General features: G+C 54.3%; 1 protein-coding gene across 1 annotated transcript in view; it reads left to right on the top strand.

The window, feature by feature from the left end:
- SPEN (spen family transcriptional repressor) overlaps positions 1 to 21924 on the top strand; it is a 49744-nt gene extending 27820 nt beyond the window's left edge. The window contains 15 exon segments of the mRNA XM_083375886.1: positions 1190 to 1350; positions 1990 to 2190; positions 3392 to 3543; positions 5998 to 6123; positions 6796 to 6909; positions 7705 to 7788; positions 7790 to 7819; positions 9118 to 9144; positions 9147 to 9185; positions 9187 to 9221; positions 10451 to 18275; positions 18808 to 19200; positions 19367 to 19561; positions 20203 to 20361; positions 20917 to 21924. Coding sequence (XP_083232012.1) covers positions 1190 to 1350; positions 1990 to 2190; positions 3392 to 3543; positions 5998 to 6123; positions 6796 to 6909; positions 7705 to 7788; positions 7790 to 7819; positions 9118 to 9144; positions 9147 to 9185; positions 9187 to 9221; positions 10451 to 18275; positions 18808 to 19200; positions 19367 to 19561; positions 20203 to 20361; positions 20917 to 21048 — 9673 coding nt within the window. The 3' untranslated portion in view covers positions 21049 to 21924.
- The last annotated feature ends 90 nt before the right edge of the window (positions 21925 to 22014 follow it).

The raw sequence follows: 22014 nt of genomic DNA, 5'->3' as shown, positions 1-22014 counted from the left end.
TAGCTTTTCTGCAGCCACGGTGCCTCGGGTGAAGTCTGGAAGGCTTAGTCGGCGTAACGCTTTTCTGCTGCTTTGGCAAACTTGCCTTTTCCCACCTGCCCCCTCATTTCTTCACCTGCACATCTGCATGCAGCTTCTGCTCATATGGCCCAGAGGCTCTAATGAGAGTCCTTCCAATTCTCTGATGAGAGTCCTTAATGTTTGTAAAGGTCCCTCAGGTGCACAAGACGCCTTTTTTTTTTTTTTTGCCAACTTCAGGTGTCTCTCCAAGCTAACAAATGCTATTGTTTTAAAGTTGCGTTCGATGAGTTTGAGATAAGTTGTAAACCTTGTGCTTTTTATTGGCAGCTAAAATTCCTTTTCCCACACTCTTGTCGGGCCTTTTATTTTCCACATACCACAATCCTCCCTTCCTTGCTAAGCCTTTGTGGCGCCTTCTATTAATCAATGCTCCACAACCGAGTGCTTTTTTTTTGAACGTCATCGCCTACAACTCGCGGAGAGCCCTGATCAGGAATTCTGTGACCCTATTCCAGAAAATTTGGGAGGGGCCAAGTTGGGAGAAGCCGATTTAAGATTTGCAAGTCATAAGTTTGTCTGCTGCGGATTTAACAACCTGTACTTGTCTTCGTTTACTGGTGGAAGGCGAACGACTGTTCTTTTTCATCGTGCCGCTCTCTGGGAGAGGGGGAAAAAAAAAATCCAGTATAATTTTTCAGGCTTCCTGCATTACTACTGATAAGCTGAAACGGAAGATTTAATTAACTTCCCTGTTGTCAGCGTGAGGGCATTTACATTACACCTTACCCGGATGGCGTTTGTTTGACTCCTTTGTCTGAGGATTTTGCCAGCTGAATTCCTTGAGTGGGTTGACTTTGTTTTTATGAAGGTTGTGTGGGAACCAAGGAGGAGGTTCCCGAGCCTTTGTAGCTAGGCCTCTGATGCGGAACTCTTCATTAAGCGTGCTGGCTCCTTTCGGTTAATCAGAATTCTCGGCTGCAGGTCTACATTCTTTAGATGTTAGATGCTGAAGATGGCAGATTTGTTCTCCTTCGCCGAAGAGTTAACGAAAGAGATTTCGGATGACGATTTGCCCTGAATCTTTCCCCAGCCCTTCGCACTTGCTTGAAGATCTCTGCATAACTGTTCCTGACTGCATTTCTCCCTGTCTCCTTCTGTGTTCCTGTAGCAGCGACTCCAGTAGCAGTTCCAGCGACGAGTCTCCCGCCCGGTCCGTTCAGTCGACAGCGGTTCCGGCCCCCACCTCCCAGTTGCTTCCACCTCTGGAAAAAGACGAACCCCGTAAAAGCTTCGGGATTAAGGTCCAAAATCTTCCCGTCCGTTCGACAGGTGAGTCCCACGCAACCTCCCTCCCGGCATCGCGGTGGCCACTCCACCCAGCGGCGCCGACGAGAACACTCCAGAACACGTAGAGCCAGTTGAATGGGACGCCACCTGTATAATTACAGTATTGGTTGCCCTGACCTACATTTTCTAAAGAGGTGGCTTGATCTTTTTTTTTTTTAACTGAAACAGGCCTTGGATACAGACTGCCTTGCCCTTGCCTATCGTAATAGAGATTTTACCCCCAAGGAAATCCGGGGCACATTCCTCTGCTCGTCGTGGAGAAGGGCGGGGCGGGGCTGCAAGATAGCTCAGACTTTTCTTTGACCAACAAAAATATGTTAGGCTTCCCTCTTTTTTTCCGAGGGGTGGGAAGGCTTCCCTGGGCCCCTACCTCCCAGCCAAAATGCAGGTGCTACCCACACAGTAAGGCATGGGCAGGGGTTGCTTCGAGAAGGGAGAGGAGAGGGCGGAGTAGGCGCTTGATGGGGCCCTGCCGGCAGTTTGGGTGAATCTTTTGGTGTTCTTGCTACATTAATGATGGATAGAAAAGCGCACGGCGCCGACAGAAGCTTCAAGCTAAAGAACCGCTTTGGATGCCAAAAGGTGACCTTGCCTTCTTTTGGTTTGCTCGTTGCGGTGTAGACACCAGCCTCAAGGACGGGCTGTTCCACGAATTCAAGAAATACGGGAAGGTGACCTCTGTCCAGATTCACGGAGCCTCCGAAGAGCGATACGGATTGGTGTTCTTCCGGCAGCAGGAGGATCAGGAGAAGGCCCTGAACGCCTCCAAGGGGAAGCTGTTTTTTGGCATGCAGATTGAAGTGACTGCTTGGATAGGGCCAGGTGAGCTCTTCAAAAGGCCTGGAAAGTAGCCACGGATTTCTCGGGGGGCCCCAAAGATGTGCGGCTGTAGCATATCAGACCGTCTCGGGGGGAACGGGGACCACGCGAGGCCATTCTAAAGCCGGCTTAGGGCCCGAGCTGTCTTTCCAGTCAGATTGTCGGAATTGATTCTCGCTGTGGACGCGAGAGCCCCGGAGTATCGCCCCCCCCCCATCCCTTCCGTCTGCTTTTATTTATTTATTTATTGTTTGTTTTATATACCGCCCTTCTCCCGGAGGACTCAGGGCGGTGTACAGAGCAATAAAGTAAGAATACAATAAAGCAATAAAGTGAGAAAATTTTAAAACCCAAATCCATCAGGCCAGGCCGGCTTGTTAGAATAGATAAGTTTTTAGATCACGCCGGAAGGAGCGAAGGTCGGGGGCCATCCGGATTTCAGCTGGTAAGCGGTTCCAAAGGATTGGCGCACCCACCGAGAATGCTCTCCCCCTGGGGGTCACCAGCCGACATTCTCTGACCGGTGGCACCCTGAGGAGGCCCTCTCTGTGGGAGCGCACAGGACGGAGGGATGTTGACGCTGGCAGTAGGTGCTCTCGTAGGTAATCCGGACCCACGCCATGTAGGGCTTTGTATGTCATCACTAGCACCTTGCTGGCCCCATCTCGGGAGAGGCAAATGCTTGGTTGGTTACGTTTTTAATTTGCTTCGAGTCGGGTGCTGGCTTGGGGAAGGGGGAGCCGGCAGAGGCTGCAAGGGACCTGCCCTTCCAGAGGTGGAAAAAAAAATATGAGACACTGCAGAGTCTTTTGCACATTCAGGATTCCCTATTACGTGTCCCGCTTTGTCGGTTTTATTTGCCCATTGGCCTCCTATAATTTGGAAAAGAAAAAAAAAACATCAGTGGCGCCCAAATCATTTCTGAAGCTGTTCTGTCAGCTCTTTTTTCCAGGTTGGTTAGCTTTAATTTGATTTTTGCTCTGAATTTTATTTTCACATTTATTTATTTTTTTTTTCATCGTCTCTCGGCTACTCTGAACCGCTTTTAACTTCTGGCCTCCTTGAGTGCAAAAACCCTTTGGAGTGGGAAGGGGGTTATTGACCCAAATAACAGCTAGAAGGATCTTAGAAACCCCCCCCCCCAAAAAAAAAACAAAAACACCCAAGTCTCAGAAGATGCTATTTTTGTTTCTTTGGCCCTCAGAAACGGAAAGCGAGAATGAATTCCGGCCCCTGGATGAAAGGATTGACGAGTTTCACCCTAAAGCGACTAGAACTCTCTTCATTGGTAACCTCGAGAAAACCACCACATATCATGAACTCTGTAACATTTTTCAGCGTTTTGGAGGAATAGTGGTACGTACGGGCAGCTTAGCTCTCTTTATGGGTCAGGACGGGTTAGGAAAAAAAAAAACTAACCCAGGGCTAGCTTTTCGTGGTTCTTTCATACGGAATTTTTTTTTTTTTTACAAAATTCCAGGCCTGAAAGAGCACCTATGTCCTAACCATCTAAATATAGTCTGTTGAAGATAATGACTTGAAGCGTTGCCACCTTTCTCCTACCCCCCCCCCCCCCCTTGCCTAGATAAGTGCCAGGTAACACACACACACAAACACACAGGCAGGCAGCACTTCTTGCCCCTACCACCACCATCCTCCGTGGTGTAACAGCAGAAGTCCGCCTCGATTTGTCCAGGCTGGCTTCCTGTGTCTGTGAAAAGGTAAAAATGGCATCAGCGAAACGACTAGCCTTGCTTTTTCACCCTTTCTTGCGTAGCCCGGGAGAAACATTTCAGACTTGTAAGCGAAGGGAAATCGACACCAGAACCTTTGCGGACGTTCCACTTGTGATGCTAACGACATTGTAAATTCTGTGAACTTTTATGGGGGGGAAAAATTTTTTTAACACCCGCCCCATTTAACCTTCATCCCTGTGCTGAGACCAAATTTTCTCATTCTACTAGATCAAAGGCAACATTTATTCCACTCTGAGCAGCTGATTGCTCAGGCCTTCTCTCTCCCTTGCTGGCACCGTGCTCTTTTTTTTTTTTCAGGGCGTTGTCTTGAAAATTAAAAGAGTGGTGTGCCTGTGTTACTTTCTGGGAGGACAAGAGTGCAAGCTGGATCGGATCTCTGGCCAGTTTAGCCCAGCGGTCTGTTCTCACGGTGGCCCAGCAGCTCAGCAGATGGCCTTTAGAGGCATCGCATGGGTCCCGGGGAACAAGATCCCCACGTCCTCCATGACTTAATCCAACCCTAGTTTGAAGCCGGCTAAGCTGGTAGCCAGCATGTCTCCAGGTGGCAAAGCTGACTTTGTAATAATGCCGCTTGGGGTGTGTGTGAAAGCCCTAATAAGCAGGCATATACATAGAATGAAGGCTGCTGCTAAGCTTGTAAGCCGCCCTGAGTCTTCGGAGAAGGGCGGGATATAAATGGAATAAAAAATAAAAAATAAAATAAATAAATAAATACATATATATCTTTGCCTGGCCTGAATCTTTCAGGATTCAATTTCATTAGATGACTTCTAATATTTGAGGAAGAGGGAAATGCTTTCTCTTTATGCCCTTTGTTTACACAAAGCATAATTCGGTACACCTGTCGTGTCTCTTCTTCTTCACCTCTGTGTGCTTCAGCTAACCAGGTGGCCTAGTTTCAAGGCAAAATATCTGTGTGTTCTCCTTTTACTGGAGATTGGCATTTATTCCATTAGATTTGTGCTCTCTCTCTCTCTCTCTCTCTCTCTCTCGCTCGCTCGCTCCCTCTCCCCCCCATATGTAACATATGTCGGTGTACTCGCTGCCCCTTTGGTTTCTGATAAGCCATCAGCTTAGTGAAGAAAAAGAGGCAATTCTTTTCATTAATCACTTAACGATCTTCAGAGCTGTGAATTGCAAAGGAATGGAAGACTAGAGCAGGGGTCTCCAAGCCTCAGTCCGTGGACCGGTTACTGGGCCACGCGTCATGCCAGCAACCGTTCCACACAAACAAGCAAAGCCCCATCCACAGCACACGAAACCGCGCGTCCTCCGGTCCGTGGGGAAAAAAAAATTCTCCACGGAACCGGTGATCCCTGGCGCCCCAAAGGGTTGGGGACCTCTGGACTAGAGTATTGGACTTGTTCAGCGATGAATCAAATTGAATCAGACTAGAGCTGGAGGTCTTCTAGGTCTTCTAGTCCAAAACCCCCCCCACACACACACACACTCAAGCAGGCGACCCTGCCCCAGGTGGCTGTCCCGACTTTTCTTAAAAACCTCCGGTGACGCGCGCACAGTCAACACAGAGCGAGCTCCCTCGTAGGGAATGCGTCGTTGATAACTGGAGAGGAAGGCCCAGAGGCAGCCTTTGGAGTTTTCCCCTCTCTGCTCCCATCTTCTCCACTTGAGGAACGGGGTCTGCTGGTCCCTTTCCTCTCTGCTTCCAGTTCGAGGAGAGTTAAGCGCAGACAGGATGGGCCGGTTAGGTTTCTTTCTTTTTTTTCCCCAATAACGAGAGCTGGCTGGGCAGTTGGGACAGTAGCAAGGATCCTCCAGTTGTTGGTGCAGGGTGCTAGGAGCTTCCCTTCGGCACTGCCTTGGGTGCTCCTTCCCTGCGGAAATGGACCTCCCAGATATTCGGGCATAGAAAGGAAAGGGGAGTGTTCATTGATATGGCAGCCCAGTCAAGTCAGATGTGTGTCAGCTGCCCCGGGGGCGGGGGAGGGGGGGAAACCTCTTGAGGGAGCGCCCTGCCTGATGCAGCCGCCTCCATGGCGCTGCCAGTTTAGACCTTCCCTTAATGCTTTCCTTCCCCCCCCCCCCCCCCCAGGATATTGACATTAAGAAAGTGAACGGGATTCCTCAATATGCCTTCCTGCAGTACTGCGATATTGCCAGCGTCTGCAAAGCAATCAAGAAAATGGATGGAGAATATCTTGGAAACAATCGCCTCAAGGTACGTGGAGGGAACCCCTCTTAAGGGCATGGCTCCGGGCGGCGCCCGGCGTGTCCTTCATTTTTGACCCTGCCTCTTAAGTTAGGCTTTTTCGACTCTGGCTGTCAGATGATTAATGAAACTTGTAGATGGTTGAGGTGGAGCTCTTCCAGAGAGTGCTTGGTAGGTAATGCCTCGTCCCCTTTGCTTATGGGTCACTATTCTTCTTCTTCTTATTCAGTAGCGGCTCCTTCAGTCCACATTATCTAATTGTTTTACTACTCTTTAATTCATACGTCAATTTTCTTAGTTGTATTCTGTACCTCTATTAGTGTTCACCAGTGGCGTAGATTCTGCAGCATCCAGATGGAGTGAATCAGGGAGGCCCACTCTTCCCGGTTCCTTTTTCTCTCCTCTCGATGGCATTTCTGGGTCTAGAGGTCAAACACGGCACAGATGGCACGGGGCATTTTCCCCACCTTGCCCCTCAATTGCTTTGTTTCACCGGCACCACCCAGGGGAAGCTTATCCTAACCGACTTGCCTGGGAGTGAGCGCCTCCGAATGACGTTAAAAGAGAGCACTTCTTGACGCTCGCCACAGAAGCATTATTATTCCCATAATGGTCTCGTTCAAATGAGTTTAATTGTGTGTGTTTCTTGTCTGACTGGCTGTTTTCCACTTGGGTGTCCAGCTGGGCTTTGGTAAAAGCATGCCTACCAACTGCGTGTGGCTGGATGGACTCGCGACGAACCTCACGGATCAGTATTTGACCCGACATTTCTGCCGCTACGGCCCTGTGGTGAAGGTAGGTGGGCCGGTCTTCCGTCGTATGAGTTGGCCTGCCTTTCTCACCCTGACTTGGGGCACATTTTCTTTCTCCCTCTCCCTCTCCCTCCCCCCCCCCCCCTCTCTCTCTCCCCCCTCTCCCCTTCTTTCTCGGGCTTTCGTCTGTCTTGCAAAGTGTTCCATCGTCTAGTCCAGGAGTCTTCAAACTTGGCCTTTTTATGACTTGTGGACTTCGACTCCCAGAATTCCTCAGCCAGAGAGTTGAAGTCCACAAGTCATAAAAGGGCCAAGTTTGAAGACCCCCCTGGTCTAGTCTGTTTGGGTCTGGAGCACGAGCACGCCGGAGTTCTATTTTCACGTTAGTCTTGGAAGCTGGCCTATGGCTCTGCCAGCAAATTCTCGTTAGAGGCTCCTTTTTAAGTTCCAGTCAAGTTGATCTTGACTTCTGCCCGGCGGCTTCTGTCACATTGCAGGATAAATAAACCGTGTGCTCCGTTGGGCCAGCTTGGGCTGGAAAAGCCTCCTGAACAAGCCTGTTGGATTGAAACAGGAGCAGAACGTTCGAGAACCATCGGTAGACTTGCCACGATGGTCTGCTCTTTGTTTGGATAACTGCTCCCAATGCGAACTCCGGGTTTTAGTCCACTAAGACGATTGTGGTGGACAAGGAATTAGAGAGCAAAATTATGACACCCCAGACAAATGTTCAAAACACCTGTCATCCTTGTCTCTGAAATAGTTGAAAACTCTCTTGGCTTCAGCTTCTGTGGCTGTTTTCCCCCTCTCAAGTTTGTTTTTCCTTTTGTTTTTACAGGTGGCGTTTGATCGCTTAAAAGGCATGGCTTTGGTACTCTACAATGAGGTAGAATACGCCCAAGCAGCTGTCAAAGAAACCAAGGGGGAGGAAAATTAGCGGGAACAAAATTAAGGTCTGCAGCGTTAGCTTCTTCAAGACCCATTTTTTTAAAAAAAATATATATATGTAAGGGAAATTCTCTGTGGCACAGAATATTTTCTCCTAGCCATCAGCATAAAACAATCTCAGTTAGAGTGATCATAATTTTATTCTCGACAGGAATGTGAGCCTCCCCCCCCCCCCTTCTGTTGTTACGTGCAGTTAGTCCTACCTGCCTTCTAATCTGCTATTGCTTCGCTCAGGTTTCCCTTCCCTTTCACATATGGCAGGGGTGTCAAACTCAATTTCATGGAGGGCCGCATCAGCATTGCGGTTGCCCTCAGGGGGCCGGGTGGGTGTGGCCAGGGTGGGCGTGCCTAGTGGGTGGGCGTGGCTAGAGTGCGTATGGCCTACTGGGTGGGCGGGGCCAGCTCTAACTCGTTCGCATCAAGGGTGCCTATGGGGGCCTGGGCAGGAGTGGGACAGATCTGAGGGTCTCTGGCAGGAGGAGGGTCTCTGGGCCAGGGCCAAGGCAGTGGGGGCCGTTCCCTCACTGTTTCCAGGGTGGCTTCGCGGGCCGCATGAAACCACTTTGCGGGCCGCATTTGCCCCCCCACCGGGCCTTGTGTTTGACATGTCTGACATATGGGCTGTGTTTCTGGCGCATAGCGCAGTGTCTCATCTCCAGTCAGGAGCTGAACCCGACAGGGGAAACGGGGACGGTCCTGTGGACCTCCTCCTCCTAACCAGCAGCTCCAGCTGTTTGAACCTGCCCTGTGGCTCTCTTAGATGACAGCAGCTGGGAAGCGTGGTGGGATGGATTCTCTTCAGTGTTTTGCCTTCAGCCTTTTAGCAGTTGGCCTGTGAGAGCTGCCCCTCCCTTGAATTTTTTAGGAATCAAAAGAGGGTTCCTGGGCTTCATTGGTGTTGCCACATGGAGATCATTATCAGAAGTTGCGCTGGGGGACGTAGAGAGCTTGACAGCAAAGAAACAGCTGGCTCGGAGGCTCGGTCTGTTTTCAGCGGGCCAGAGGGGACCGGGGGGGGTGGTCCCTGTTGGTCACAGTCAGGCAGTCCAGGAAGAAACAGGCTTCCAGGAGTTCCCTCCTTTAACTGACAAGCTTCTATGCAAGTTAGCATCTTCTCCAGAGCAACAGATGTTCTGTTTTTCTGATGAGGACAGTTGGGGTGGGGTCCTGTCCCCCCTGCATTTTGGCTTTCCCTCCTTTTTTTTATTGTTGTGGTCGTGTGAGAATATTTTTTACATTTCATGATCTGGCAATTAGCCAGACTGGAGGAGAACAGCCTGCCTAAGTCACACTTCCTTTCCAGGTGGACTTTGCGAACCGTGAGAGCCAGCCAGGCCCTTCTATCATTCTATGGAGAAAACGGGCCAGGACCATTCGAGACTTCTATGAAATGTTTGCAGAAAGAAGGTGAGTCAGTCTCTCTCTCTCTCTCTCTTCTCTCCCTCCCTCCCTCCCCTCCCTCCCTCTCTCTCTCTCTCTCTCTCTCTCTCTCTCTCTCTCTCTCTCTCTCTCTCTCTCTCTCTCTCTCTCTCTCTCTCCACACGTCATTGCCTCTCTCCACATTTGGAGTTGGGAAACAATTCTCGACTGAGCAGGGACACATTTTGTCTTCCCCGCAGCAAAGGGCCTGCTTTGCGCAAGTTTTCATTTCTGTTCCGTAGCGTTACGGTTGTCGAAGAGGAAACTTAATAGCTAAAAGAGCCTTGGTGGAGCAGTGGGCTAGTGCCTCCTTAAGTAAAACCAGCTGCCTGCAATTAGTGCAGGTTCGCATCCCACCAGGCTCAAGGTTGACTCAGCCTTCCATCCTTCCGAGGTAGGTAAAATGAGGACCCAGATTGTTGGGGGCAATAAGCTGACTTTGTAATAATGCCGCTGGGGGGGAGGGGGCGAAAGCCCTAATAAGCAGGCATATACATAGAATGAAGGCTATTGCTTAAGCACATTGATTTGTCCTTAGATTGTAAGCCGCCCTGAGTCTTCGGAGAAGGGCGGGATATAAATGGGATTAAAATAAAATAAATAAATAAAATGAAATGAAAATATTGGGTCAGTTCGGAAGGGTATCTATCAACTTGCAATCCAGCCTCTTCTTCCTGTTTTTATATATATGTGTTTGTGTGTGTGTGTGTATATGTATACACACACACACACACACACACATACACACACACCATTATTTTGGGGGTTGGTGGGTGAGACTTGCCAGTTTGAAAGACATGTTGAAGGAGGGTCTTCTTCCCTCTCGCCCCAGATAACCAGGTGGTTAAAACTGCAAGGAAATAAATCTAGGTTGCCGATCAGGACGACCGTCCTGACCCGGGTCAAGCCTTTAGACAGAGGAATGGGCTGCCTTATTCAGCAGCGAGGTCTCTACCAGAGAGCGTAAAAAAAAAAAAACCATGGAGGTCCCTCTTTTAGGGATGCCATGATAGATCCAGCGGTGCTTAGGGGATTGGACTAAATGTCCTCCTCGTACCTGGCTTCAGTTCATGAGGGGGATTAGCTCTTGTTTAAAACCCTGCTCTCTTTCGAGCCGCCTTCTCTTGTATCTCTGCGAATCGCGGTCAATCTGCACGTGACGTCCTGTGATGTTTCAAGTAACCTCTTTTTTTTTTCCCTCTCCCTGTTTTTGGCAGGGACGAACGAAGAGCGTCCTACGACTATGCTGCGGATCGTACCTATTACGAGGCTGTTCGGGCACCGGGGACGTATCCGGAAGACACTCGGAGGGAATACCCGGCTCGAGGCAGGGAGTTTTATGCCGATTGGGACCCTTACCAGGGAGACTATTATGACCCCCGCTATTACGATGACCCCCGGGAATACCGAGACTACAGGGGAGGAGACCCTTATGAGCAAGACATCAGGGAGTACAGCTACCGGCAGCGCGAGCGCAAGCGGTTTGAGTCTGACCGAGACCACGAGCGGAGGCCCCTGGAAAGGAGTGAAAGCCCCACTCACTCCCGGCGGCCGCAGAGCCCCGGCGCCTCCCCTTCGCAGTCGGAGCGGCTGCAGAGCGATTCCGAGAGGCGGATCTACAGCCGCTCTTCGGAGCGCAGCGGCAGTTGCAGCTCCCTTTCTCCTCCCCATTACGACAAGCTGGACAAAGGCCGCCTCGAGCGCTACGCCAAAAATGAAAAAGCGGAAAAAGAGCGGGCTTTTGAACCGGAGCGGCCGGAGAAAGACAAGCGCCTGGTGAGGAAAGAGAAGCCGGAGAAGGAAAAAACAGAGAAGCAGAAGCGCAAGGCCAAAGTGCATTCTCCGAGCTCGCCCTCTTCCGAAACCGACCCGGAGAACGAAAGGGAACCCAGTCCCGAAAAACCGAAAGGCAGCGGCAAGCAGAGCCGGGAAAGAGCCGAGAGGGAGGGAGCTGCTAAGAACCGCCTGGATCTCATGCCCTGCGTGGTGCTGACCCGAGTGAGAGAAAAGGAAGGAAAGGTCCTCGACCAGCCTCAGCTGGAGAAGTTGAGAGGGAAGCTGGAGGGCGATGCCACCAAGCCTCCCTTGCCTGATCAGAAAATGCAGATTTCCCAGGTGGATCAGACCAAGTCGGAGCCGCTGAAGCTCGACTCCGTCAGAACCAAAGTGCCCAAAGAGAAGGCCCTGGCCAGCCACATTGAGGTGGTGGACAAGGATGGGAAGGTGAAGCCTAAGAAGCACCTGAAGGCAGAACCATCCAGTGAAGTGGCCTATCCGGTGGACCTAGACAAACTGGAGGCTCGCAAAAGACGCTTTGCTGAGGCCAACCTAAAATCGGAGAAGCAAAAAATGGAGATCAAAAGAAGCAGTCAGGAGGAAGAGGAAGGCCGAGTCGTTTTGAAAAAGCAGGTGGAGGTGGCTGAATCCGACAGGAAATCCCAGAGAAAAGAGGCCATTAAAAGGGAAGCTAAGAAAATCAAGCTGGAAAGGCTGACGAGCGTGGCCAGTCCCAAAGACACTACAGAGCCCATGGGCCTTTCTGTAGGCCTTGTTTCACGGCCTGTTCGAGAGCTCCAGGTTAGGCTGGGGGAGGTGACCGATGAGCCCCAAGAGGTCCTTGAGGTCTCCTCCAGAAGGGTGAATTCCATAAAACTGCAGCACAAACATGCACCGCTGTTAGATGAGCAGGCAGCAGAGAGGGACGAGGTTTGGAAAAGCTACTGCAGTCTTTCCGAGGAAGCCTCCGACCGTAAAGTGGCCCAGGAAAAGCCTCCTTCCTCGGATGTTGAACAGAAAATCCCGATCGACATCGATCACACCCAGAGCTACCGAAAACAAATGGAGCTAAGCCGGCGGTTAAAGCAGCAAATGGAAATGGAGTCTGCCAAACACGAGCGGTTTGGCAGTCCCAAAAGGGACCTGGATGACTTTGAGCGGCGCAGCCTGGTGCACGAAGTGGGGAAGCCCCCGCAAGACGTGACGGACGACTCCCCTCCAAGCAAGCGGAAGAAATCCTCCGAGGCCTTTGAGTTTGAGATCAGCACCAAGAGAGAGAGAAACTACCGGAGCTCCCGCCAGGTGAGTGAGGACTCGGAGAGAACCATCAGCTCTCCTGGCCTCAGACCTTTCCCGTTCCACGAGGAAGAGGAAGTGCTGGATTCCCCACGGCTGGTAACTTTCAAAGAAGCTAAAGAATCCCCTAAAATGGAAGAAAAGGGCCTTCCGTATTCAAATGCGTCCATGATGGAAGAGGCCTTGAAGTTTAACCCTTACGATTCTAGTAGAAGGGAGCAGATGGTGGAGATTGCTAAACTAAAGCTCTCTGCCTTGACTTCAGAGGAGGAGCCAGCCCGATGGGACTCTCACGTGAAGCCAGAACCTGGGCGGGTGGATATTAGCTTCCCGAGTAGCATCGTCAAACGGGACAGCATCCGAAAGCGCTCCATCCGGGATCTGGAACCAGGGGAGGTGCCCTCAGACTCGGAAGACGAGGGCGATGCGAAGCCCCACTCTCCTAGGCCTTCTCCTTTCCTGGAGGGTTCCAGGTTGTCTTTTTTATTGAGAGACAGGGAAGAGAAAGTCCGTGAGAGAGAGGAGCGGTTGCCGACTTCCTTAGAGAGGAATAAGTTTTACTCTTTCGCTTTGGACAAGACAATCACCCCGGATACGAAAGCCTTGCTGGAGAGAGCCAAGTCCCTCTCTTCGTCGAGAGAGGAGAATTGGTCTTTTCTCGACTGGGATTCCAGATTTGCCAGTTTCAGAAACAACAAGGACAAAGAGAAAGTGGATTCTGCACCCAGGCCGATTCCCTCCTGGTATATGAAGAAGAAAAAAATCAGGCCAGACTCCGGAGGCAAGCTGGATGATAAGAAGGAGGATCATAAAGAAGACGACCAGGAAAGACAGGAGCTCTTTGCTTCTCGTTTTTTGCACAGCTCCATCTTCGAGCAGGATTCTAAGCGCCTGCAGCACTTGGAGAAGAGAGACGAACAGCTCGACTTCCTTTCCGGCAGATTGTACAGCAGGCAAGCGTCACTCGATGGGACCAACAGCATCTCCGACTTCATGCCGGAACCTGTGATTCTCTTCCACAGCAGGTTTGTGGAACTGACCCGAATGCAGCAAAAGGAGAAGGAAAAAGACCAGAAGCCCAAAGAAGCCGAAAAACAAGAAGACAAGGAAAACCGGCCCCAAACTCCCGAAGCCGCCTCTGAGCATCATGAGCCAGAGCACAAATCGCCCGTCCCCATGGGACCCTCGCCAGCTGCCCACATCCCCCCTGAACCCCTGCCTCTTTTTCCGGAGAAAGCCGGGAGCGAGAAGCCCCTCACGGAGGCGCCGCCTCCTTTGAAGGAGGAGAAGCCCCTGGAGCCTGGGCCTGCGGTGTTGGAAGGGGTCAAGGCCCTTCCAGAGGACCTTGTGAAAGCCGATCCCCCTGAGTACCTTGAAGTCGTTCCCATGGCGGATCACAGCAAAGACAGTGCCCTTTCCGCGGCAGCTCCTGAGGAAGACTCTAGAGCTCTTGAAAACCATTCCTGTTTGGACGCCAAGCCACCCACCCCCGGCTCTTCCTTTTCCCAAGCGGCTCTTGGGGCAGACCCAGAAGCTGAACTGGGCTCGCTGCCGCACAAACTGGCAGCTAAATCTGAGGCGCTGCCCGAACCTAAAGAAGACCTTTTTTCCCCCGCCATGGAGTGTGGAGCAGGCCAGAAAGCCGAGGCCCTGGCCGAGGTCCTGCCTGCTGTTTCTGACACAGAGATGGAAGCTGAGCCCCCCGTGGTGGCGAAAGACAAAAAGTTGTATAAAAACAGACGTTCCAAAACCCCCGTTCAGTCTATAGTGGCCAGCGTGGCAGAGAAACCAGCCACCAGGAAGAGCGAAAGGATCGATCGAGAGAAGCTGAAACGCTCCGGCTCCCCCCGGGGGGAAACTCTGAAGGTCCTGGAACTGAAGGTAGAAACCGAAAAGGGCTCAAGGAACGTGGCTAAGTCTCCAAGTGCTGCAGCAGTGTCAGAGCCAGAAAACCCGGAGCCCAGTTTGCCAGTGGGCCGCACCAGACGTAGAAATGTCAGGTCTGTTTATGCAACTACGGGAGATCACGACCTACCATCGTCTGTTAAAGAGGTCGTGGAAGTCACCAGGCCAACCAGGAAAAGAATTGAACGAGAACCCCCAGACCCGGCAACTATTCCCACCCCTCCCAGAAGAGGCCGACCACCCAAGGCACGGCGCAAACCCGAGGAGGAAGTCTCTCCTGTCAAGGTTGAGCCAGCGCAGCCACAAGAGGCAGAAGAAGCTGAAGGGAAAGAGGCAGTTGACATCCCGAAGCCGACAGAGGGCTGGCGCTCGCCCAGATCACAGAAGCTGCTGCACAGCCAGACGCTGGTGGCTAAAAAGGGGAAGAACGAACCTAAGGTAGAGGCGTCTCCAGAGGCCGAGGAGATTCTCGATCCCCCCGGTCAAGGGCTGCACCTCAGTGAGAACTGCGGGAAGCTCAAGGCAGAGAAGGAGATGGTCCCTCACGAGCCAAAGCGAGACCGGAAGGAAGTGGAGACGTCTAAAAATACACCCGAAGGCTGCCCCGTTGAAATTGTTGAAAGAAAATTTATTCCAGATAAAGCTACAAAGGCCAAAAGGGGCCGGTCCAGGAGCATCAAGGCTGTCGATAAAGCATCTCTGATTAAAAGCCTAAAAAACGTTGAGATCCGTCTCAATGTGGACGAGGTGAAAGGGGCGCTCCGGCCCAGCGAGGAGGAAGGGGAGCCCTTGCCCCCCTTCCCAGCCAAAAGTAAAAGCCCCCCCAAAGAAGACAAACTCTCTCCGCAGCTGCCAAAGAGCGAGGCCGAAGACCCTCTCCGGGACACCAGGAAAGAAGCCGCCTGCGAATCTGCCCGGGTTCCCGAAGCCGACCAACTGGCCAAGCAGATGGAGCTCGAGCAGGCGGTGGAGAACATCGCCAAGCTGACGGAAGGCCCGGCGATTGCGGCCTACAAGGAACAGCAGGCGGCTGAGGTGTCCGACGTTCGCCAGGACGAAGAGGGGGATAAGCCGGCCCACCAGGCCAGCGAAACGGAGCTGGCGGCTGCCATAGGGTCCATCATCAATGACATCGTTGCCGAGGGGGAAGGCTTTGCCGCTCCGCCCACGTACCCTGCTGAGTCAGAGGGTGACTTGCCTGGCGAGCCCTTGGCATTGCCTTCTGCACGAGAGGACATGGAGCCTGAGACAGACCAGGCGGTCAGCAATATCTTAGACGAAGAAGCGGCTTCGGGGGAGCCGCCGGGCCCCGGCTCAGCCGCAGAGACAGAAAGCAAAGAAGCTGAAGTCAGCCTAAGTGAATCCTCCAACTCGGCCCAGGAGGCAGAAACCTCCCAGGAGGCAGAGGGCTCTCGGAAGGAGCGCGGACGCCAGAAGTCCACACGGCCCAGGCGCAAGCGGAGCACCAGCAAGAAAGGGGACCTGGTGGAATTTCGGACGCTTGAGGCCGAAAGAGCCCAGAGCAAATCCCCTAGTGTCCCAGAAGTAACAGGGACCCCTGAAGGGGCCCTCTCAGATGACAGCCAGGGAAAATCCTTCCCTCCGGCAGCCCCCTCCCGGCTGGGAATTCCCCAGGCAAGCGTGGCTGGAGCCCTGCAGGCAGCTTCGCAGGGCCCCCTTACTGAGCGGGGTCCCGGTTCCTCAGATGGGTCGCTGCCCTCTGTTCCCGTGGATGAGGGAAGCCAGGGCAAGTTCAGAGTGACGCCGGTGGCCGAAAACCTTCCTGTTCCCCCTCCAGATAGCTCTCCAAGCGCACCTCTGCCCACAGTTCCTACGGCGGCAGCACTGAAGCTTCCCCCCGCAGTCCAGGCTGGCGTGGTCCCTCTGCATCCCAGCACCACCAAGGTGACCGATTGGATTGTGAAGCACGAGGAGGCCCGGTCTCGCTCCACCCCGCCACCAGCTCTTCCCCCTGACACGAAAGCATCGGACATTGACCCCAACTCGAGCACTTTGCGCAAGATCCTGATGGAGCCCAAGTACGTGTCCGCCACCGGGGTGGCCGCCTCCACGCATGTCACCACAGCTATCGCTGAGCCCGTGAGCGCCCCTCGTGTGGAGGAAACACCCCCTCGCCCTCCGGCAGATGTTTCCAGGCCGGCTCTAGATGAGAAGTCTCCCGTTCCTACCGCAAACAACTTGGAGCTGCCGGTTGGAGAGCCCCCCGTTTTGGCCGAGAAAGAAAAGGCGGTTGCCGTCTTGGCCCCCAAGGCGACTTCTGTGATCAGCAGGATGCCCCACAGCATTGACCTTGAGGAGACCCCCAGGATCACCCTGGTGAAACAAGCCTCCCAGCCCCAGACATGCCTGGTGACCGCCGTCTCCCCCAAATACAAGCAGAGGCCCAGTCCCAACGACAACAGCAGGTTCCACCCGGGCTCCATGGCTGTGATTGAGGACCGGCCCGTGGAAACGGGTTCCAGCCCAGGCCTTCGCGTCAACACCTCTGAAGGAGTGGTGCTCCTGAGCTATTCGGGCCAGAAGACGGAAGGCTCCCAGCGGATCATTGCGAAAATTAGCCAGATTCCTCCGGCTAGCGCAGTAGACATCGAATTTCAGCAGTCTGTGTCCAAGTCCCAGATTAAGCAGGAGTCCCTTGTTCCCTCTCAGTCGATGCCAAAGGGCTCCCCGGCCCCTGTGGGCTACGGGAGCGCCTCCACCCCAGCCTTGGTCCTGGGGAGCCAGCAGTACAGCCCCTCCCCTGCGCTTCCCTCCGCCAAGCCAGAGCGCAGTAGCAGCAGCTCGGAAAAGTCTGACGCTGTCCAGGTAGCTGCCGCTCAGCCTTGCCCCGTTAAAGTGCTCTCCTCCCAGTCCGCTAACACTCCCTCCATCCTGGTGCACAACCAGATGGTCCTCTCTCAAACCGTCGCCTCTTCCGCTAACAAGAAGCTTCCGGATCCCACCTCTCTGAAAGGGGAGAACAAAGCCCTCCAGCCCACTAACCTGAGCCCCGGGGTGGGTCCTCACCATCCTTCCTTGTCTGCCAAGTTGTACCCCGAGGCCAACCACGTGAGCACCGGGCCGGGAGGTCCCGCCGACCGGCCCGTGTCTCACTTGGTCGCCAAGCAGGAGCCGCTCTCCCCCCGCACCAGTGGCCATTCCCCATCTCCCTTCCCTAGAGCTTGTCACCCTGGGGGCTCTGCTTCCCCTGCCTTGTCGGGGAACAACTCCATGCTGGGGCTTCAAGGCGCCCCTTGTCCAGGGATCCCCATGCCCCAGTACATCTCCAGCATGCACCCGGAGCAGTCTGTGATCATGCCCCCGCACAGCGTGACCCAGACAGTCTCCCTGGGCCACCTCTCCCAGGGGGAAGTGCGCATGAACACCCCTCCGCTGCCGGGCCTTCCCTACAGCCTCTGCCCGGAGGCCCTCCACTCGCCCAGGGCCCCTCTACAGCCGCAGCGGTCCAGCACTCCCCAGCCAGCCCCCATCAGGGAGATGGTCATGCCGCCTCTGTCTTCCCAGCACGCCTCCGAGGAAGAGATGCACTACCACCACCCAGCGTGCCGGGGCTCGGCTCCTGTGCAGTCCGACGTGCTGGTCATGCAGCCAGACTACCGCGTCCATCCGACCGGCCTCCGGCTCGATCAGTACAGCGTCCCTCGCGACGTGAGAGTGATGATGCACCCGCACATGGCCGGAGTGGGCAGCGAGCATCACCCAGAGTCGCGCCAGTCCAGAACGCCCGAAGGGAGGTCCGTGAAAACACCGCCGGCCACCAAGGCAGGCAAAGAGACGCCCAAGGCCTCCGAGGTCAAGATGGCCCACTCGCCCCACAACGAACCCCGGCTCCTCAGCGGCCAGCTTCCAGGACTGCCTTTGACACAGCCGGTGGTCGTGCCTCACGGGGTGCAGATGATGCATCCCAGCGGGACTTCCTTCCACGACTATCGGCCGGTGTACGGGGACATGCGAAGCTACCACCCAGCAGCTCAGCTTGGCCACCCTCCGTTTTCTGGGGGATCACCGATCGGGCTTCCTTCCCGGAGCATGACCCCTTCCCAGGTAAGCCTGGGAGCAAAGTGTCCGCTTCCAGCCAAGGCCTTTGTGGTTAGGCAGGGGTGCCCCTTGGGTCAATGGCCAAAACCAGCAGCCCGGGACCCGGCTGTTCCAGGATAGTCACTCATGGGCCCGTCTGCTCTCGTTCCATTGTTGGTCGTGGAGGGGCTGCAGCTCAGGGTTCAAGGGTAGGACGTGCGCCTCTCAAGAGCAATGGGTGCGAACAGCCCAAGAGCCAGCGAAGGGGGGGCGGGTGGGCTTCCCGCTTAGCGGCCGTGGACAAATGGCTCCAAAAGCAACCTTGGGAGTCTCCTTCCCCTTGCCTGGGGCATTTCCCTGCTTAGCCTGGCCTGAAGGGAGGAGTGGGGGCACACGACAGTGCTGTGGGGAGAGGGCTGCCTTGGGGACTTGGCAGAGGGTCTTCGGATGAAGGGGAACAGGGCTGTCTTGAGGAGGGCTCTGCCTGGCCCTGCCGGAGGGCCGGCGTATGTGTGGGCGGCTCCTGCCTAAGGCGCCTCTTTCTCCTCCCGTCTGCCAGGGTCTGCCTGAAGGGGAACACACGCACCCCAACCAGCCAGCTCACAGCAAAACCCCTCAGATGTCCCAAGAGCCGAAAGGAGCCCAGTCAACGGGGCCAGACCCCTCCCTCCACCCAGGGGTCAACAGGCACGTCCAGCAGATGGAGCCCCACTTGCACCCGAGCCAGACCACCTCCTACCCTTCTCCGGTCGCCGCCTCGGTCAAGCAGGAGCTCCCCGCTTCCCACCAAGCTCAAGTTCCGAAGCCGGCCCTCTTTATTCCAACCACGGCCGGTCCCGGGGCAGCTCCAGGGCTGGCTTTAGCCCGCTCCGAATCGCAGTCGGCCTTGAAGCAGGAGACCGTCAGTCACTCGGTCGTCCAGAGACCGGTGGACATGGTCCAGCTGCTGACGGTGAGTTTGCCGTCTCCGGAAGGGGGAGAGGGACAGATCTGAGGACTCCCATGCCAAGACGTTTTGTGAGGAGAATCGGGTGGGGGTGGGGTTGACATGAGCGGCCCTTCTTTTGCAGCTCAGCCTCTGGGGATTAACCTTCCTGTGCTCTTCCTTGGGTTGGCAGAAGTACCCCATCGTCTGGCAGGGGCTGTTGGCCTTGAAGAACGACACCGCAGCCGTCCAGCTGCACTTCGTTTCTGGGAACAACGTCCTGGCCCACCGCTCCTTGCCGGCCCCAGAGGGCGGCCCTCCCCTGAGGATCGCCCAGCGGATGAGGCTGGAAGCCCCGCAGCTGGAAGGGGTGACCCGCCGGATGATGGTAAGAATCCGTTGAGCTTGCCTTCACTCTCTTCTTTCTCCGGCGGCTACTGTTTGGCAAGGTGCCTCCGCCGGTCTTTCGCGACCCTTTCTAGGCCTGTGGTTAGCGCTGGGGGGTGGGATGTGTGCCCAGCCCTTCCTTTTCGGAAAGGGAATGGTGCAAAAAAAAAAAGTGCCCCAGGAAGAAGCTCGCCCGCTCTGCCACGACCGAATTCAGAGCCTCCCCCTGCCACCCCGGGAGCGTTGGGATTCTGGAGCCAGAGCCGCAAAAACCGCGGAGGAGGTTCAGCGTTCAGGCTCTTCGCCTCGGCCTTGATTTCCCCGTGTTTGCAAGGCCAGTGAGGATGCAGGTGGAAGGATACAGGTCCCTGGCTTAGAAGGGGGCAGTGATCAGATCGGGGCCCATTTGCAGCGCTTCCTCCTCGTTCCTTCCCAGTTTTTGGATAGGCTGGGAGGGGAGAAAACACTTTTTGCAAGAACTTAAAAGATTCAGTGCCTGGCAAATAAAAAACGCCTTGATGGTGAACATCCTGAAGGCAGCTCGTTTTTCCACACTTCCGGCTCAAAATGGTTCTTGGCTTGTAGTCGGAAGTGCCCGAGGGACATGATCCTCAGTCCCGGGGGCTGCCTGGTGTCTTTCAGGTGGAGAGTGACTACTGCCTGCTGCTGGCCCTGCCCTGTGGCCGAGATCAAGAGGACGTGGTGAACCAGACCGAGTCGCTCAAGGCGGCCTTTATTAGCTATCTGCAGGCCAAGCAAGCCGCCGGCATCATCAACGTTCCTAACCCCGGCTCCAACCAGGTAGGAAGAGGAGGGTGGGGGTGGGGGGCAGCTCCCTTGATCTTTTGTCCCCTGCATCAAAGAGGAGGAGACGGCCCTGGGCTGCTTGGACATCCTAGGAGACGGGTGGGCGAAGCGGAAGGTGGCTCTTGAAACGCGGCCGTTGAGGCTGGCCGAGCGCAGCCAGAGGTGGTTTGCCCAGGATGGTGGCAAAAGTCTTCTGGGGACTCCAGTTTTCAGCCTCTTCACCCATTTCCAATAAGGCGCCTTGTCAAAGGTTGGGAATTCCAGAGCCCAGGTGGACAAGCTGGTGTCCAGCAGGAGAAGAAAGGCAGCCGGCACCAACCACACTCGGCTCCCTTTTCAGGGTGGTCACCAAAGGAGCCATTCCATGCAGAGAACAGCCTGTGGGAGTCTGTGGCCAGGGGCAGTGTCCACGCCAGCCCTCGGTCTCCTGCTAGGCCAGGGCCACGGTGCCTCTCGGAGCTTGCTTCCAGCCGCGCTGCTCCTCGGCTGCTCCGGCTAGGTTTTTTGGGGGAAGAAGTTCACGGCTTGGTCTCCGTTTCTCTCTTCCAGCCTGCCTACGTTCTACAGATCTTCCCGCCTTGCGACTTCTCGGAGAGCCATCTCTCTCGTTTGGCCCCGGACCTCCTGGCCAGTATCTCCAACATCTCTCCTCACCTGATGATCGTCATCGCCGCCGTTTGAGCAAACTCTGTGGGAAACGGACGTGGCCCTCCCTGGCCCTGTGGCAGGAAGTGAGAGGAAGCGAACAAAGGAAGGGACTCCGGATCTTCCCAGCCCGCTGGGCCTTGGGCAAACCCTCCTCCGCAGCCAGGCAGGCAGGCAGGCAGGCAGGCAGGCAGGGCGGTGGTTCCCACGGCCTTGAATGTTTACATACGGGCTTTGGTGAAGACGGACTTTGGAGGCACCCGAGGCAAATTGAGCCCAGGTGTGTGTGTGTGTGTGTTGGGGGGGGGGTGTCTCTCTCTCGGGCCTGCTTTTTTTTTTTTTTTTTTTTGGACAGCTAACGAGGAGAACAGGAGGAACTGCCTTTGCACTAAATTTGCGACTTTGGACCTTTGCACAGTTGAAAGAGTTGTTGTGGTTACGCTAGGTGGATGTCTGAATACACACACAAAGCAGCTGGCGGCGTGGACTCGGGACCGCAGGACTTTTCCGCTCCAGTCTGTGGGTCAAGGAGCATTTAACGCTCTCCAGGAGAAGCCTCCCCCCCCCTCCCCCAGCTTTCTGCTGGCCCCTCCCTCCTTCCCTCCCCCCTTGCAGTTTTCCTGGCTCCATCCTGGATGTGCAGTTTACACTGAAAGCAAAGCATAAAAATGGAGAGCTATTTTTTTCCTTCTTGGTGGTATTATGCAGGACTCCGTGGGTGTGTGTGTATATAAATATATATATATAATTTTATATATATATATATGTATGTATGTGTGTGTGTATATATACATACATATACATATATATATATATAAACTCTTAAAAGAAATCTGATCCCCACAACATACTTTTTTTTTAATCTGTGCCAAAAAAAAATGTGTTTTCAAAGAAAATCTTATTTTCATACTCCGACTTTGTATTTGTCACTCATTTGTAAGTGCGCTTCATTTAGACATGGGTCCCCCCGCCCCGCCTTCGCTCCACCCGTGGAAGGTTTCG

Source organism: Vipera ursinii (genome assembly GCF_947247035.1).
Source record: "Vipera ursinii genome assembly, chromosome: 17".
NCBI classification, from domain to species: domain Eukaryota; kingdom Metazoa; phylum Chordata; class Lepidosauria; order Squamata; family Viperidae; genus Vipera; species Vipera ursinii.
Note: the sequence above shows the minus strand (reverse complement) of the source record. Positions and strands in the feature narration are given on the sequence as shown.